At 49.5% G+C, this 15,569-nt stretch overlaps 7 protein-coding genes across 9 annotated transcripts; 3 read left to right on the plus strand and 4 right to left on the minus strand.

The window, feature by feature from the left end:
- Nucleotides 1-849: 849 nt before the first annotated feature.
- Nucleotides 850-1,435, plus strand: FOIG_05337 (uncharacterized protein). Its single transcript, XM_031203901.1, has 2 exons — nt 850-1,106; nt 1,160-1,435. The coding sequence occupies exons 1-2, from the start codon at nt 990-992 to the stop codon at nt 1,253-1,255; spliced, it is 213 nt and encodes a 70-aa protein (XP_031065730.1). The 5' UTR covers nt 850-989; the 3' UTR covers nt 1,256-1,435.
- On the minus strand, nt 1,281-2,962 carry FOIG_05338 (oxidoreductase). The gene is made up of 3 exons (XM_031203902.1): nt 2,530-2,962; nt 2,425-2,483; nt 1,281-2,373 (listed from the first exon to the last, which is right to left on the minus strand). Exons 1-3 carry the CDS (start codon nt 2,872-2,874, stop codon nt 1,422-1,424), a joined length of 1,356 nt encoding a protein of 451 aa, XP_031065731.1. The 5' UTR covers nt 2,875-2,962; the 3' UTR covers nt 1,281-1,421.
- A 114-nt stretch (nt 2,963-3,076) lies between these two features.
- Nucleotides 3,077-5,781, minus strand: FOIG_05339 (histone-lysine N-methyltransferase SET9). The gene is made up of 2 exons (XM_031203903.1): nt 5,230-5,781; nt 3,077-5,172 (listed from the first exon to the last, which is right to left on the minus strand). The coding sequence occupies exons 1-2, from the start codon at nt 5,326-5,328 to the stop codon at nt 3,265-3,267; spliced, it is 2,007 nt and encodes a 668-aa protein (XP_031065732.1). The 5' UTR covers nt 5,329-5,781; the 3' UTR covers nt 3,077-3,264.
- Nucleotides 5,782-5,903: 122 nt separating this feature from the next.
- Nucleotides 5,904-7,000, plus strand: FOIG_05340 (50S ribosomal protein L14). The gene is made up of 3 exons (XM_031203904.1): nt 5,904-6,261; nt 6,309-6,393; nt 6,466-7,000. Exons 1-3 carry the CDS (start codon nt 6,247-6,249, stop codon nt 6,759-6,761), a joined length of 396 nt encoding a protein of 131 aa, XP_031065733.1. The 5' UTR covers nt 5,904-6,246; the 3' UTR covers nt 6,762-7,000.
- On the minus strand, nt 6,983-9,070 carry FOIG_05341 (DNA-directed RNA polymerase II subunit RPB9). Of its 3 annotated transcripts, XM_031203906.1 has the most exons (3): nt 8,108-9,070; nt 7,440-7,529; nt 6,983-7,381 (listed from the first exon to the last, which is right to left on the minus strand). In XM_031203906.1, the coding sequence occupies exons 1-3, from the start codon at nt 8,366-8,368 to the stop codon at nt 7,337-7,339; spliced, it is 396 nt and encodes a 131-aa protein (XP_031065735.1). In that variant the 5' UTR covers nt 8,369-9,070; the 3' UTR covers nt 6,983-7,336. The 3 variants fall into 3 exon arrangements, with proteins under 3 accessions (XP_031065735.1, XP_031065736.1, XP_031065734.1); XM_031203907.1 differs by having other exon boundaries at nt 6,983-7,529; XM_031203905.1 differs by having other exon boundaries at nt 7,440-9,070.
- A 2,299-nt stretch (nt 9,071-11,369) lies between these two features.
- FOIG_05342 (peptidyl-prolyl cis-trans isomerase ssp-1) lies at nt 11,370-13,217 on the plus strand. The gene is made up of 4 exons (XM_031203908.1): nt 11,370-11,665; nt 11,790-12,053; nt 12,118-12,374; nt 12,425-13,217. The coding sequence occupies exons 1-4, from the start codon at nt 11,663-11,665 to the stop codon at nt 12,432-12,434; spliced, it is 534 nt and encodes a 177-aa protein (XP_031065737.1). The 5' UTR covers nt 11,370-11,662; the 3' UTR covers nt 12,435-13,217.
- Nucleotides 12,787-14,751, minus strand: FOIG_05343 (uncharacterized protein; the record flags this gene model as incomplete). The annotated part of the gene is made up of 3 exons (XM_031203909.1): nt 12,787-14,153; nt 14,205-14,316; nt 14,365-14,751. The coding sequence occupies 3 exons, from the start codon at nt 14,749-14,751 to the stop codon at nt 12,787-12,789; spliced, it is 1,866 nt and encodes a 621-aa protein (XP_031065738.1).
- Nucleotides 14,752-15,569: the final 818 nt, after the last annotated feature.

Below are 15,569 nucleotides of genomic sequence, written 5' to 3' on the forward strand. Positions count from 1 at the left end.
GGCGATTTGTCTCAGCTGTGCTTGGCGATGATCGGCGATAGCTACCCTGGACTCTGATGGCACTTTGAATCGGATCTTGAATGAGAACAAAAGCTATTGTAAATCAACTATCTATTCCCGTAGATCGATATTTATTACTCTTGAAAGTTCGCTGATGGCTGAATTCATTCGCTATGGGGTTTTTTTCCACGTCTGCACATGGAGAATATATTGAGGATGATGCACCTACCCGCCTCGCATCGGTTTCACAAAAACCAATAGCGGAAGACATGGAGGAGTATTGTGCAAGAGGCTCGTGACATTATGCCACCGATATTGACTCCAGTTTCGGGGATATGAGCGAGCAAGTCACGGTGAGCGTGAGAGGCTACTGTTTAAGCAGTATTAGGAAAACCGCTCTATGGCGTGGCGCAACGCAGGGTGCCCGAATTTCATGCTTTGGTGTTTCTCTCACAATTTGGGCTCTGTTCAACATTCGATGAAACCGTCAAATGGCTTAAACCCACTGCGACCTGGCAACGGGCGATATAAACCATGGCGAAAGTAAAAGGTAATAAATAAATATTGCTGCTGGAAAGTCGCCCGAAACCAAGTGAGCAATGGGATGAAGTTGCCAAAATCATCGTGATGTGAGAGGCGCAACAAGTCCATCCATACTAGTCCGAATACCCTCCTTTTGACAAGTCCAGAACCGCCAAGCATACCTACATCTGCAACCCAAAAACCACAAGACGTAGCAACAAATATCATTTTAGGTCACACATCGCAGCCCCCAGCTCTGTACTCCTTATCTCCATTGGTTAACCATGCTTACGCCCAGCCCATCCAGATGGACCATCAAGATATCGTCAGCTCACTCAGCGAGCAAGAATAGATAAAGTGCTGACATATCCCAACAACGCTGACGCCGTAGTTAAAAATGAGCTCAAGCCTCGAACTTCATCCTATCTTTCATCCCGTTTCATCCCAAGTCAGGACGAGAACTCAGCATGCATCCTGCTTACACACTGTATATCGGGCTTGAAGCTCGTGTGACCGAATGGAAGAACGATATGTATGCGACTGTCAGTAAACGGTTCAGCGCACCCACTGATGCACAATATCAGGTAAGTTAAGTGGTATCGCGACAAAGGAATGCTTGCTGATGCTGAAGTTGCAGGTTGATGAGAAGAGACCGATGATTACGGAGAAGCAAGCTGAAGAAGGGAGATCGGAGAAGGAATTGCTGGAACAAAAATACGCCAGTCAGTCATGATCAGAGTTAACATATGGCTCGGAAGCGACGAGATCGAATTGTCAAGTTGTTTATTCTGTCTTGCCTATTATCAACCAATCCCTGACATTGGAGCTTTTATACATCTATTTTCAACTGCAATCTATCTACTTTCAAACAACCACCTATTATTCTTCCCCAAACAAAATCAAGGAATGCTCATCTTGACATGATCCTGCTTCTTCGTAGCCCGTCCTCCAAATCCCCATCCAATCTGATGCGCAAGCTGAATCTCAACATCCAAGTCATCAGCCCAAGCCCACACCAACCCAGGATTCTTCTGAAACATTCTCCCTGCCGCAATGAGGTCCAACTTCACACCATCATCATTTCCAGAGATGATCTCCTCCGCAAGTGTACCGGTCTTGATACTGCCCACCGAGCTAACGAGCATCTTGTCGCCAACAACCTTCTTGATGTGCTTCGCGAACTTGGCTTGATATCCTGGGCCGCCTTGCACCTTCTGCTGGGGGTGGTTTCCGCCGCTTGATACGTCGATCACATCGACGCCGCGCTCGGCGAAGAGGGTAGCGAGTTTGGCGGCTTCATCGACAGTCCAGCTCTCGCCGGTGTACTCAGGGTTAGTATCCAACCAATCCGTCGCACTGATCCTCACGAAAAGAGGCATGGTCTCAGGGATAACACCACGAACTTCCTCAACGAGCTCAAGCGCAAGACGAGTTCTGTTCTCAAAACTTCCACCATACTGATCTGTTCGCTTGTTAACACTCGGCGTAAGGAACGAGCTGACAAGATAACCATGCGCAAAGTGAAGTTCGATCACGTCGAAGCCAGCGGTGACGGCGCGGTTGGCGGCCTTGACGAAATCTTTCTTGAGCTGGTTAATCTCCTGGATACTCATGCTACGCGGCGTGGGCATGTTCTCGTTGAAGGGCTCGTCGCTGGGACCCACGACATCGTCGGGCCACCCGTTGACTTCCTCGGTGGCTGTGGCGCCGGCGCTGAGCCAGGGTGCTACACAGCTTGCTTTGCGACCTGCGTGGGCGAGTTGAATGGCGATGTTTGTATTCTGACCGTGTGCAAAGTCGACGTTTTTTCGGAGAGTGTCAACATGGGCGTCGAGCCAGATACCAGCATCCCTATGACGATCAGCTAACGAACCACAATATAGGTCGTGAGTATATGCTTACTCAGGTGTAATTCGACCATTGGCTTGCACGGCAGTTGCTTCAATCATCATAAGCCCCGGCTACAAAGATTAGCTTTGATCATCTCACTCGTATAACGCCACTTACACCACGCTGAGCCATACCGCCATAGTGCGTAATATGCCAAGGCGTCATGAAACCTTCATGGCAGGAGTACTGGCACATAGGGCTGACCCAAATTCTATTCTGCATAGTGACATTTCGAATCTTGAGGGGCTGAAAGAGTCTAGGAACAGGTCTTCCATCGCTGGGCTGGATGGCCAGACCAGGCGGAGGATCCTGCTCGGGGGTGAAGAAGGGAACGCCCTTTGCAGCCTTGTTGACAATGGGGTGGCTGCATTTCTCGGTCTTTGCGGGTGCAGGAGTTTCGGGCCTCGATACGGGAATGCCGTGGTGAGGGTGGCAGATGCGGTTGGTGAGATATGCAGCCATGGTGACGAGTGTTCAGATAGAGTTGTTATGCTTAACGATCCTTCAAAAACCTCATCTTGGGAATTGGGAACAGGATTTTATATACAGGTTCATGATGGGTCAATGACGTTGTGATTAGAAATCTTTGACGTTAATTTTCGGAAAGCTCCAGATCTACGGTATGTAGGGCGCGAATCTTCACATCGGCGACGGGCGATGAACATTGGTTCTTTCGATGCATTGAAACATTTATAATAAATAACGTTGTCCAGATGGTGGGTCAGTTATCTAAACTAGGCCTCTTGGTCTAGCAATGCCGTTAAAATAAAATATACAATTATAAATCCCGCTCGCCTCAAAAAAAAACATGCTCGGTCCGAATTATGTCCAACAGTTCTCCACGTATGTTCATCATGGGTCGAGGAACCTACTGTTCACTCGACGAAGCCTTCCGCTTCTTCGATGGCCTGAGTCTTGTTCTGTTGATGGACCCGTTCGCCCCATTAAGCCTGATGTGCTGTGTCGCTTCCGGCCCCGCTCGAGCTCTTCCGTTTCTTCTGTGTCTGTCTTGAGATTTCCAAAACTCTTGCGACATCTCACTTTTCGCTCATCATCGGGATCCAAGAATCTATGGATGGTGCGGTGATCCAGAATTCTCTCTTCTTTGTCATGCGGTCCGGCCTTGTCCGTCTTGGGCCAGATGTACCCGTAAAGCTTCGAGTGCCGTTCGCATCGAGGACATGAAGCTCGTGTAAAATATGCGTTCTGTTGTACAAAGTAACCGTCACAGATGGTACACTGGATCCAGGCCATCTCAGGTTCTGATAAAAGTAACGGTGTAAGGAGGTAATCTCCCGGCACCCGCACTCTAGATGGAGGCGTATCTTCCTTATAGACACGACGTTGATATTTCTTTCGTTTTGGCTGATCCTCATCAGCCACTTGACTGTCTTCGACAGTTTCAATACTGGTTGCAATAGGCTCGGTTGGTGGAGGTACCACAGTTGCTTCCTTGAGCTTTTCCGGTTCAGGTTCACTTTCAACCTCAGTCTCCAGAGGAGCGTTTAGAATGGCCTGGATAGTCATACTCTCAAGGCCACTTCGACGGGTTCTCTCTCTCGTTATTTCAGCCGCTTGCTGCGGTGATCGTGAACCTTGACTGCTCTGCGGCGAAACTGGTGCTCCCTCTGTCTGTTGACTACCCTTGTTCGCATTCCCTTTCAATGGAGTATGTCCTAGAGGCTCTGGAGTCTCCTTCTCTGGCGAAGTGACATCTGTCTCGACAACGCCACTTGAAGTTTCACTGGCAGTGACAGATGTACTGCGCGACGAATCGTCAATAATAATTACAGTCTTCTCAGCCGAAATCTTTTGTCGCTTCGCTGGAGTCTTGGGCGGTGTTGCCAGACTATCATGCTGTCGCTTTCGATTATTGGTTTGCTCGGCGGGTGGAGACCTGGCAGATGATGAATCGCGAGCTAGCTTTGATCCTCTTGAAGTCGCTTTTGTAATCCGTGGTCGCATATCGGGAGTGACTGATGGTGTCCGTGAAGAGCCGGAGATACTGTCATCTCTTCGCCGTCGCCGTAACGAGTAACCTTCTGACTTTTCCTGCTCAATACTAGTTTTCACTGGCACTGTGCCATCTTCTGGTTCCCAAGCATTCCGTAAAAGATCCTCGCATGTCCTGCACAAACACTCGCAGTTGTTCTCGCCGAAATAGTTATCTCCGTAAGTGACCGTAATCTCCTCTCCCGCTTCAATCGGCCTTGTTGCGACAATCTCGATTCCTGCGTGGCTTGTCCTCATAAGTTTGGCGTTCGCATCGCAATCGTGGTTGGCAAAGCGGGCAGGTCCCATAAACAGGCTGGTGCACTTGCTTCGTGAGCTAACAACAATGCTAAAGTCCTTCTTCTGAGATGAGATGGCCTTTTCCTCCTCTGGCGTGATGATGACTTGAACACCGGATAAATATTTAATGGCCTCGTTACGTCGGATAGGTCGTCTGGCTGTTACGGCAGCCTCGTGAGTAACAATTGTGTATCGGTTTGTCGAGCTGACCTCCCACGGACAATCCGGAAGGTAAATTTGAACATAACGTCTGAGATGCCGTCGGAAATTCTCCTTTTCATTGTCGGTCTTCAATCCATTGTGAAACCGTTTTAGCCCGTTTGTTGCCAGCAATCGCTTCTCAGCACTTTCCAAGTCCTTCTTGAGAACCACCTCCTCTTGCAAGATCTTAGCGATCTCCTCCTCCCTCACGCCTCTTGATGGATGATATGATGTGCGGTTTTTGGGGACCGTTGTCCAGTAAAAGACCTGCCTGTGTTAGAGTCGCATTGCCTCATGAGCGATGCTCAGCCGTAAACCACTCACATGATCGACCAGGGCGTCAGTGAGAATGTCATCATATGCTGACACTTGTGCCAACGTCATGCGCGGCTTTTTGGCAGCCGCTTTCTGTGATGGAGGCATTTTGCCTAACGCGAATTCACTCTGATGCCAGTCTGCTGTGTAAAGCTGTCGCCCAAGGAATAAAAGAGCGTACGTGTCCCTCGTAACCAGCTGTAAAAGTCCGAGCGAGAAAAGAGCGGAGATGTCGATCCTTGGCTCAGTGTATGAGAGCCTTGCCAAACGATGCCACAATTGAAGCCTTTCCAATCTTGCAGAGCAATGCGCAGGAGTTAACAAGATAAAAGCCAAAGTCAAGCGTTTTATGTTCGAATTCAGCTAACTCAGTGCCGCAACGTCATAGGTTCCGTCTCTCTAAATAAGGAGCGTTAATCGATGGAACAAAGACAGACGAGGCTGAGACTTGGGTGAGTAAAAGATCGTGGTGCGGGTGCCTTTCAAGGAATCGGGCTTGAAGGAGGGAAGTGATGTTCAAGGTGGAATGACATGGTTGTAGCTCGCTCGGGTGCTTTCGAGGTTAGGGGGGGCTTGCTTTGTTCCTCTTCCCTGGATCAAGGCCGGTTTGGGGCATTGGCCAGGCGACGGGTGGGGCTGTGTAGGCCTAGGAAATCACTCTCAAACATTAAATCAGCTCAAGTTGTCGAGTTAGGTATCAAGCCATGGTACGATGATCAAAGGGTCTTTTGTTGGGGAGTGAGGTGCAGTAGAGATGAGCATCAAAGAGATGTTATTTTTGTATTATCCTCTCAAGGGCCAGTCATAGAGATACAGTTTCATGATAAGACGACACGATATCTCCAGATTTCTTTACCCCAGCTGAGATCTATTGGGTTCCGCTGGAGCAAGTGTGGCTTCAACTGTGGCTGTGAGCACGTGATATTAGTCCAAAAATTCAACGACAGGTTGGACGATTGATGATATCCCGAGTTAGACCGTGGTGAGAGTTGAGCATTGAACCTCCGCGCGCGGAACACAGCCAAGATGATTCAATTAAAGGTACCTCAGCTCTACTCACCTCGTTGACCCCTTACTGACTATAGTAGACAATGCTTAACTGCATCGACAACTCGGGCGCTGCCCTTGTCGAATGCGTCTTGGTCGTCGGCCAAAAACGACATGCCCGAATCGGTACGATACACCCCTACGAACACCTCAGTCGAGCCCCTCGAAATGATGCAACATGTGACTAACACACCTCAGGTGACCGTGTTGTCGTCGTCGTTCAGGAGCAGCGTGGTAGCTCCTCCGGTGGTATGGCCGGTATCTCTGCCGCCAACAAGGTCAAGCGAGGTGATATCCGTCACGCCGTCGTCGTCCGAACCCGATACCCTACACAACGCCGAGACGGCTCAGTCGTCAAGTTCGACGACAATGCTTGTGTGCTGCTGAACAAGGCTGGAGATCCCGTGGGATCACGTATCAACGGTGCTGTTGGCGCCGAGCTGAAGCGCAAGAAGTGGAGCAAGATTCTGTCAATGGCGCCTATGCAGGCATAAAGAATTGACAAGGAGTTTAGGTGGATGGGTAGTTATTTACAAAAGACAGAATAGATCAGAGGGAATGGATTGGCTGCATACAGCCGTGTACGAGTGGAATACTGTACAATTACGAATATTACTACATTTGGCATTTGCGAGGCGTTGATACGAAAATACAGACACCTTTCAGCTCTCAAAACTAAAAATCACTGTGGTTGCATAACTTGGAACATGTAATGTCACGGAACTTATTTTGCATGATTAAAAAACTGCAGATGCATCTTGATAATTTACCCCTCCTACGGAAGGTGGTTAGAAACTTAACCCTCAATCCTAAACGACGAAAGAACTGAGGAAAGCTTGGTACATTTATGTGGCCCTCCTCCAAAATCTTATTCGCTGCTCAAAGCAGTCTTATACAGGATCATTGATAGAATACAATTTGCATTTCCCTCCTTATAACCTGGCGCCGGTGGCATAACCATGCCACAACCCTCTCTAAAAACGCCTTGCGAATTCAAATGATGATGCGAGTATCCTCCACAACTTGGACGTCGATGATTCGGTGCCCGGGTATCGATACAAGGTTTCGCTTAAGTGAAAATGTGACCACACTCGCAGCAGACGTAGAAGAGTTTCTACCGTGGCGTTAGTGAGCTGGCCTCTGAAACGTGCGTGTGAGAGAGTTCAACTTACCATGCCGGTTTCAGCGCTTCGCTGCTGAGACTGGAAAAACACAGCTTCGGTGTGCTGGCAACTAGGGCAGGTCTTTGTAGATCGCGGGAGCTGCAGCGCGCAAAAAAAGAAATAAAGTCAGCCAGCAGTCTTTAAGCGATGGCAAGCGGGTTCCAAAGAAGACGCGAGACACCCAGTGCTCCAACTGCTGTTTCCAACTTATACTTTGTCATGTGACCGGTCGGCCGCCAACTGCTCGTCGCCGGATAATGATGCCAGAAGCCCAGAGCATGTGCCAGTCAGCCCAGGATAGAATAATATAGTCGTGCCAGTCGTGTCGTGTCGTCAGTTACATAATTGTCGTGATACAGGATGTTTGTTGGAGATGCTCATGATTCACATTTCATGGACGAATCACAGCACATGGAGATCTCTTCGAGGAATTCTTCGCTGGCGTCGGAGAGGAAGTCATCAGACTCGGTCCTTATGTCATCGTAGTCCTCATCCATCATCTCCTCATCGTAGTCGGCGAAAGGATCCTCCCATGGCAAGGTGAACTGGCACATGCCCGTGATGGGCTGACTGACTTTCTCGTTGGAGACGACCATTTGGCAATCGGGCTGGCCGCAAGAGGTGCACAAGATGACTCCGCCACAGCCGTAACAGAGAACAGGTGGAAGATGACTAACCGTTGGATCGGAGCCAACATCCTGGGTGACACCGGCGGTCTCACCGGCCGAGGTGTTGAGGACGTTGCGGAAGACACAGGTAGACTTGGCGTCCTCGGTGTACTGGCAAGTTCGGCAGGTAAACTGAAGCTTGTGAGCATCTTCGTCCTCCTTGGGATAAAGCATGTTGGAGCATTCGGAACAGAATCGGAAGGTGATCTGCTCGAGCTTCTTGTCGCCTTCGGCGCCCTCGTAAGAGGTGGTGGATTGGGGGGTAGCCATTTGGTCGGTCGGGTGGTGGTTGTATGGGTGGTTCAATTTGAAGAGAATGCTTGGTTGCTTATGAAGATGCAAGAAGCAAAAACAAATCTGAAACCTGAAATATCGAATAGATAGTTCAGGCTGTGAATGAGAGATGGCGATTGTCGCTCTAGAATAGAGGTCGTGCTGTTGTTGAAGAAGAAAGAAGGGGAGAAATGATGGATGAAAGGCGACAGGGCTGGAAAATAGTTCAAGTGGGAGTGGAGGGGCTTCTGGCTTCCGCTGTCTTCTTGTCCCACTTTTCTGTGCAAGTCCTTGAATTTGGTTGCTTGTGTTGGGTTTTTTGGGTTTGGTGCCTTGAGCTTGGGCTTGGGCTGTGTTGGGTTTATAATAGACGGTTGGCAGCCAGCCACAAATTCAGAGGCTTTACGGCTGAGAAATTGGTGATTATGCAGGCTTGTAATTGACAGGCGCTGTTCAAAGTCCGTAGATTCGTGAACACAGATGATAGCAAAATTACAGAGGAAGAGAAGAGAAGAACAAGGCTTCAGTGTTGGGGTCGGTCGAGTTTTGTACGGAATGCATAAGCAGCAAGTGACTTGAACAAACCAAGGCACAGCATAAACAGTGGGTGATTCAGCGCGTTATCCTTCAGTGGCCTCGTGTGGACTGTCACACGTGGGCCGTCTACAAACGAGACGAAAGTTATGTCCCTCTGCCGCGCCTTGTTATTGCTGACTCGTTATCTCTATTTCACGGTCTTATGCTGCGAGTGGCAAGGCAAAACACTGGGGACAATTCATTCATCGACAGGGGTTGGTTATTTGCGGTGACTCACGTCTTGAGCTTCAACTCTACCTATATGAGGCGGTGATGCCTTAGAGTCATCTAATCATGAGGCAGCCAGAAATACTTGATACCTACGCGTGCATAAAACGACGTCGCTGTGAATCCTTTGAAAAGAGCTCTTATTGGATGATGCTATCTATTCCAGCTGAACAGCTACGGAGGTTTGTCCGGCAGAACGAGGCTGGTCTCCGTATGTTCACATCATCACTGGTGCGTTAATCAGGCACAATGTAACCTCCGTCACAACGAGGAGTATACTAGAGTGACGTGCATGTTAGAAATATGCGTAAAAAAGACATCTCTCGAATTAGGAACTCGAAACAAGACGCAGGAACATGGTTTTCTGCCACTTCAAACAGCATTAACTGGATAAGGCGTTGACAAGTGATCAATAAGTGGCACATGGAGGGCTACATGAGGTCCACGAGACCATCACGATCGTACCAAAGCGGAACTTGAGACACGATCAACACGAAAAAGGCCGCAGAGACGTACACGTGTAGAGAGTACGTAGACCATGGAATTCGTAATTGGCCGAGAGAGAATATGCAGGTGAATAGGTAGGGAGTTGTTCCTAGGCCTAGAGTGAATTGTCCGATCTGACGCTTGGAAGGTCGGCGATTTAGCGATTCGTGTGAACCTCAGGACGGGGTGGATCATGAAACAGAAGATACGTTATTGCCTTGCGTGAACTATTCGCAATCTGATCGCGTTGGCCAACTCACTCAGGTCGCCAATGTCTTTGCAGTCAGCAAACAAACCACACTTGCAAACCCACGCGTAGTAGTACGCCTTCGCCTTCCAACTTAGGTCATACCATTTGCTCTGAAGGCAACCACCAACATGCATAGATAAAGCATATTGGAAGTGATTTGAGAGCTTTGGAGTGACTTAGCCATTGCTTACAGAGTTGGCGACCCTAGTCAAACATGTTCGAAGGATGATTCCACAAAGTGATCAAATGCTCAACAGCGGGGTTTCAATTGCACATCGTCTTCGACTGTGAGGTGTCAACGAGACGTGAATTGAAGGTTCTCGAGGATAATCGCTTGTTCTGAATGCCAATGCTACCTCTATATCTGTTCTGCATGCATTATAGGAAGGCTTTACGTCTCTGTTGAAGTGGCAGCATGGTGACATGCCCCACAATCTGCTCTGGCCCGAATCTTTTAGCTGATTGTACGATGAGATTGGATGCATGCTTCTAATCAAGAGGCTCAAATCAATTATTCGTTTTTTGGACCTGCTCTCTCACAGCCATGCACATTCTCTATCGCTCGCAGACTGAAGTTACATACCGATGGTTTGAAATGTGGCACTTGGGTACCTCCAGCTTATGGCAAGTGGTGTTCTGGTCTGGTTTTGATAACAGCCTTCGCAACGCCTGCTTCCCTTCTTTTACACATCAAACCCCAAGTTCTAGTATTAACAAAGAACAAAGACGAATTGTCTTGCCTAAGATTTATTCGCGAGTAATTTTACCGAGTCTTCCATCGTAGTTTTCGCGTGAAGATGATTATAGACGCTGAGCTAGCCACTTAACCTGTAGACTATTGATTTACCAGCTGGCATCTCCGTGTTATTCTACATTCAACTATCCGAACCAGGTCTAGGGCCAGTGACAACTGACAGATTTGCAGGTTGTTCCGAATGGATGGAAGTGCACCTCCGCATTTTCCCTTTGGTGCTGGTAGTGTGTGGGAGGGATGGCGGAGAAGCTGGTACAGTTGAAAGGTTCCGAAAGACGAAACCCCCGAACTCCACCGTTGATACTCCATCTTCACTCTTGTCAAAACTTGCGAGTGCAGCCCGAATTGCTATTTCTATCAACTGTATGCATCTTCAGAGATTATTGGCTCAGGAGGGTCCCGGAGATGTATGTGCCTACAGCTCGACGATGCCGAGCGTCTGGTGACAAGTAACCCCTTGATTAAGCATGCACTAAAGACTGATCCCATGATCTAAAGCCAGTAAGCATGGTTTATTACCAACCGAGTTGGATATATCCCTCGTTAAGAGAGGTAAGGGCGTGTTGAGGCGCTTGTTAGAGGTTGAGTCGCTGCAACGCTTCGAGCATTTAAGCCTATCACAGCGTCGGGTAGCTCACCCACCCACTGAAAGAAGGAAGGGCCACCCCGCGTCAAACCCCGCCCACCACAGCAACGCCGCATGGCAACCGCGGGGGCCTGTCGCTCCTTCTGTTGTACAGTACGGCACGTCATTGTTCCAGTTAGGTCGAGTCGAGAAGCGACGGGAGGACCCAGCTCCATCAGCTCCAGCTTACCATACCTTAACTGGTAGCCCATCCATCTCATCACTCCTCTTCGCAGCACATCTCTCAAGCTGCAACTTTTGCTTCCCTCAACGACGACTTTTTTGACGATCGATACCCCAACGACGAGGCTGAATACAACTCATTTTTGCTTTCGCTGACCCACTTCATCAAAGTCAACAACAGATATAAACATGGTAAGCAGCTCAACAGCAAGCTTCGACAAACGTCGCAGATCCTTCAAGACCACTCGTCGCCCCCTCTCTTGGCTGCGTCCATCAACTCACAGACTCAATTCCTCGTCTAACATTTACACTACAGGCTGACACTGGTCTTCCTCCGGGCTGGGAGGTCCGACACTCCAACTCCAAGAACCTCCCCTACTACTTCAACTCTGCCGAGAAGCTCTCACGATGGGAACCTCCCTCCGGCACCGACACCGAGAAACTTAAGCATTATATGGCTACTAACCACAGCGCCGGCTCTCGTCCCGGTGCCGTCGCTGGTGTTCCCGAGGGCAAGATTCGCGCTGCTCATCTACTAGTCAAGCATCGCGACAGCCGACGACCCAGCAGCTGGAGAGAGGTGCGCATACCCGACCACCATATCCGACAGTCGCATTGATCGCTGACTAACACAATTGCTGCAGGCTGAGATCACGCGCACCAAGGAGGAGGCTCTTGAGATCATCCAGGACCACGAGCAAAAGATCAAGTCTGGTAGTATCACACTTGGTGAGCTCGCTCTCACCGAATCCGACTGCTCTTCTGCCCGTAAGCGAGGCGACCTCGGATACTTTGGCAAGGGAGACATGCAGAAGGAGTTTGAAGATGCTTCCTTTGGCCTCCAGCCTGGCCAGATGAGCGGAATTGTGGAGACAGCTAGTGGCCTTCACTTGATTGAGCGGTAAGTCTAATGTCTGTGGTTTGAGCTTATTACTGACTGACTTTCCCCAGCCTGGAATAAACTGAAAAGTATATATAATTGACAAATTTTGTAAATTGACAAAGCAGAGCGTATCGTTGACGTCTTCGCGCAATACCTCCCGATCGCATTTGTCGATATCTGTTGAAGTGATATATATGTGGTTGACTTGGACGTCATATTTTCAAACTTCAGTGAGAGTGGCAGTCTTTTAAATCTTGAGGGTCTACATTATTCTTCCATGTCTAAGTATCTACAGTACCCAGCCACAACTGGCTTCTACCAGACTTGCTCTTTGTCTTTCTATCCGTCTTCCTAGCAAGTATATAACTCTAAACACCAGGTCACGAACGTTACAACGTCTTTCCTGCCGAGATTCTATGGCCGTCTCTCTTCAGCTGGCCAAACCCAACACAGCACTTTTGAAAGGCTCGACAGTTGTGAAAACCACCGTCATGACACCGGATACTGTCATAGCAAGAGCAGCGTACGGAGCTGCGCGACTTCTAGTCTCGTACAGATACGACACGCCCATGGCTGCGCCGTTGATACCAACCGTGATCCCTGCTGAGATTGTAAAGGGATCATCGCCACTTGGCAAATCCTTTTGAGCTGTTCTCAGAAGAGGCTTCAGGCTCAGACGTGAGACCCTGCCGTCGGAGTCGGAAATGTTGACGCTTGAACGGGAGAAACGGTCTTCTCGTCTGACGCCTAGTTTGTCGAGTACAAACGGGTAGCAAAGTTGACCAAGGATTCCGTTGCTTACCACGAGGGCAGCATTCGCACCGAGATTTCCACCAAGTGCTTCCATGGCCGGTTTGGCAAGTGCCAAAGTTGTGCTTCGTGCAGCGAATGCCAGCGCTACGGGTGCGTTTAGACCGACAAGCTTCCCTCCCAGGACTGACAAGAAGACGTTTCCAGCTGCGGCTGCCGTTGCCAGGATGATAGTGAGGAAACCGGCGAGACTGAAGAGCTGTCGTTGGCATTCGTATAGCTTAAACCCCCATATCAGAATTCCGCATTCGAGGACCGAAAGTGCAGCGTCACCGGCGCCAAACCATGGGCTTCGTCCATCCGAAAGGGGTTTTCCAGTTGCCACAGAGGTCCAAAGGACATAAAGGGGCGTCCCTCCGCTGAAATCGCGCAGTACTTTGTCTATACTGCCGTAGCCATATGCGCCCGCTTTGGCTCGGGTATATGCCGTCATGAAGAGGGTCGTGAACAGGACAGGATTCATAAGCGTGACCATCATGTTCTTGAGCCTCGGCATGTCGGTGCAAACTTGGGAGGCCTTGAGGGCCCGCTGGAGTCGCAGTGTCAGCACCCAGACGAACCAGAGAACGCAACCATCAAGGACGCGGTCATCGTTGGTGGCGGCAGCTACTGGTGCTCCAATCACGAAGATGGCGAGAGACGATGCGATCAGTGGGAAGTTAGACATCCAAAAGTGCCACAGCTGTGACACTGGAACCGAGTCCTTGGAAACAACGGATGATCGTTGGCTGGCTGTTGCTGAGGTTGCTTCGTCCGGCCCGGCTCTCGGCGGGTTTGCTACCTTTTCGCGACGGCCAAACATACGCTGTTGTCCTTGATCCAGAGTTGAGTCGGAGAGCCAGCTGGTTTCGATCCGGGGAGGAGTTCCTGTAATAGGCTGCGGAAGGCAAACGTCGTCGGGCACTTGACCAGTCATTCGAGCCACACAGCTCATAACGAGAAGCGAGAGGGCAAAGATCATGGCCCAAGAAGCAAGGTTGGTGATTACTGGAGTGACGATGAGAAAAGTTTTCAAGGAGTTTTGGCACTGAAACATACCAAAGTTGCCGATGACGCAGCCGATATCGCGGCCGCTGAGAATGTCGCTCTGGTTGAGCATCACGAGAGGAATTGGAAAGCCCAAGCCAAGATGAACATTGATGAAGTCGACCTCAAACGAAAGTTAGTGCTGCCGTTATGGAGAATCATGTTCACTTACCTTGGATTTGATGTGCCTTCGATACACACCATCAACATCAGCGAAGCACAGGTAGGCCGCAGCCATGAAGCAAAATGTCAGAACCATTCCAAAAATAGAGGAGAAGAACTCGAGATGCACAGGAGCCAACGCCCTACTCAAACCCCATATGATCACCTCGCTCATGAGATAGACGACGACGACCCAGCCAAACTCCAGCACATTGCTGGCGACGGTGATGAATCGCGTCCTCCAGAGATCTGATAGCGACATGTCTAGGGCTGCTTGAAACAGTGATTGTGGGGAGTTGATCCATGATGGCCTCGAGAGGAGCGGATTGCGAGCTTCATTTGAGGGTCTGAGACAGCGGAGGATTTCAGAAACGTTGTTTCTAATGGTAGTAGTCATGGTGCAACTGCAACTGCAACTGCACTTGCAACGTCGACGTGATGAGCACAGCCAGGTTGGTGAGGGTGAAGAAGCACAAGGTCGGCGGTTTTGGAGGCGTTACACATGAAGATACAATACACCCCTTTCGCGACTTGCGGAAGGGTAATTGTTTAAAAAGGGTTCGAGGGACAAGCGAGATGTTGTTGAAAAAGGAAAAGAGGGATTGGAAAATGGGTAAATTGGGGGCAGAAGTGTTGACAGTGACAAGGCCAAGCCGGCCGGCGGTTTGCACTGGCAGAGCGTATTCTGCATTTGAAGGCCACATATTCACAGTTACAGGTCTGTTTGAAACATATTATCGTTCTATCTGTTGACGTGTGCAGCTCTTTTTGGAAAGATGATGTAGGGACCCGACATATCTCCAATCTAGATCGGTCTGTTACCGAGCATGTCTGAAGGAGTTGGACCACCTCTGACCATGTCAGATTGGCTGCATATGATATTTTGTTTGCGTCAGTTTGACACATTCAACGGGAAGAACGGGACTGCACCCTGAAGCCAGACCGTCTCGTTTGAAAGGTGCTCTTCGATCTTGTATCATTTCTTTTCCCGCTACGAGGGTTGTTTGACAAAACTTTATGATAGATAGGGCCAGAAATAGGTTGGAACATGACTCTATTCCCCGTGGGGGGTTGATGTACAGATGAGCATTGGATGTATGAGGTTGGAAGATTTGCTCAGATGGTGACGATTTCTTGGTCACGACAGGGAGGACGATGCTGGGGGACGTGGGACGAGAGGTTCAAACGGACGAGCGGGGGACGTATGAGATATGC

Source organism: Fusarium odoratissimum (assembly GCF_000260195.1).
Source record: "Fusarium odoratissimum NRRL 54006 unplaced genomic scaffold supercont1.7, whole genome shotgun sequence".
In the NCBI taxonomy this organism is placed as follows: Eukaryota; Fungi; Ascomycota; class Sordariomycetes; order Hypocreales; family Nectriaceae; genus Fusarium; species Fusarium odoratissimum.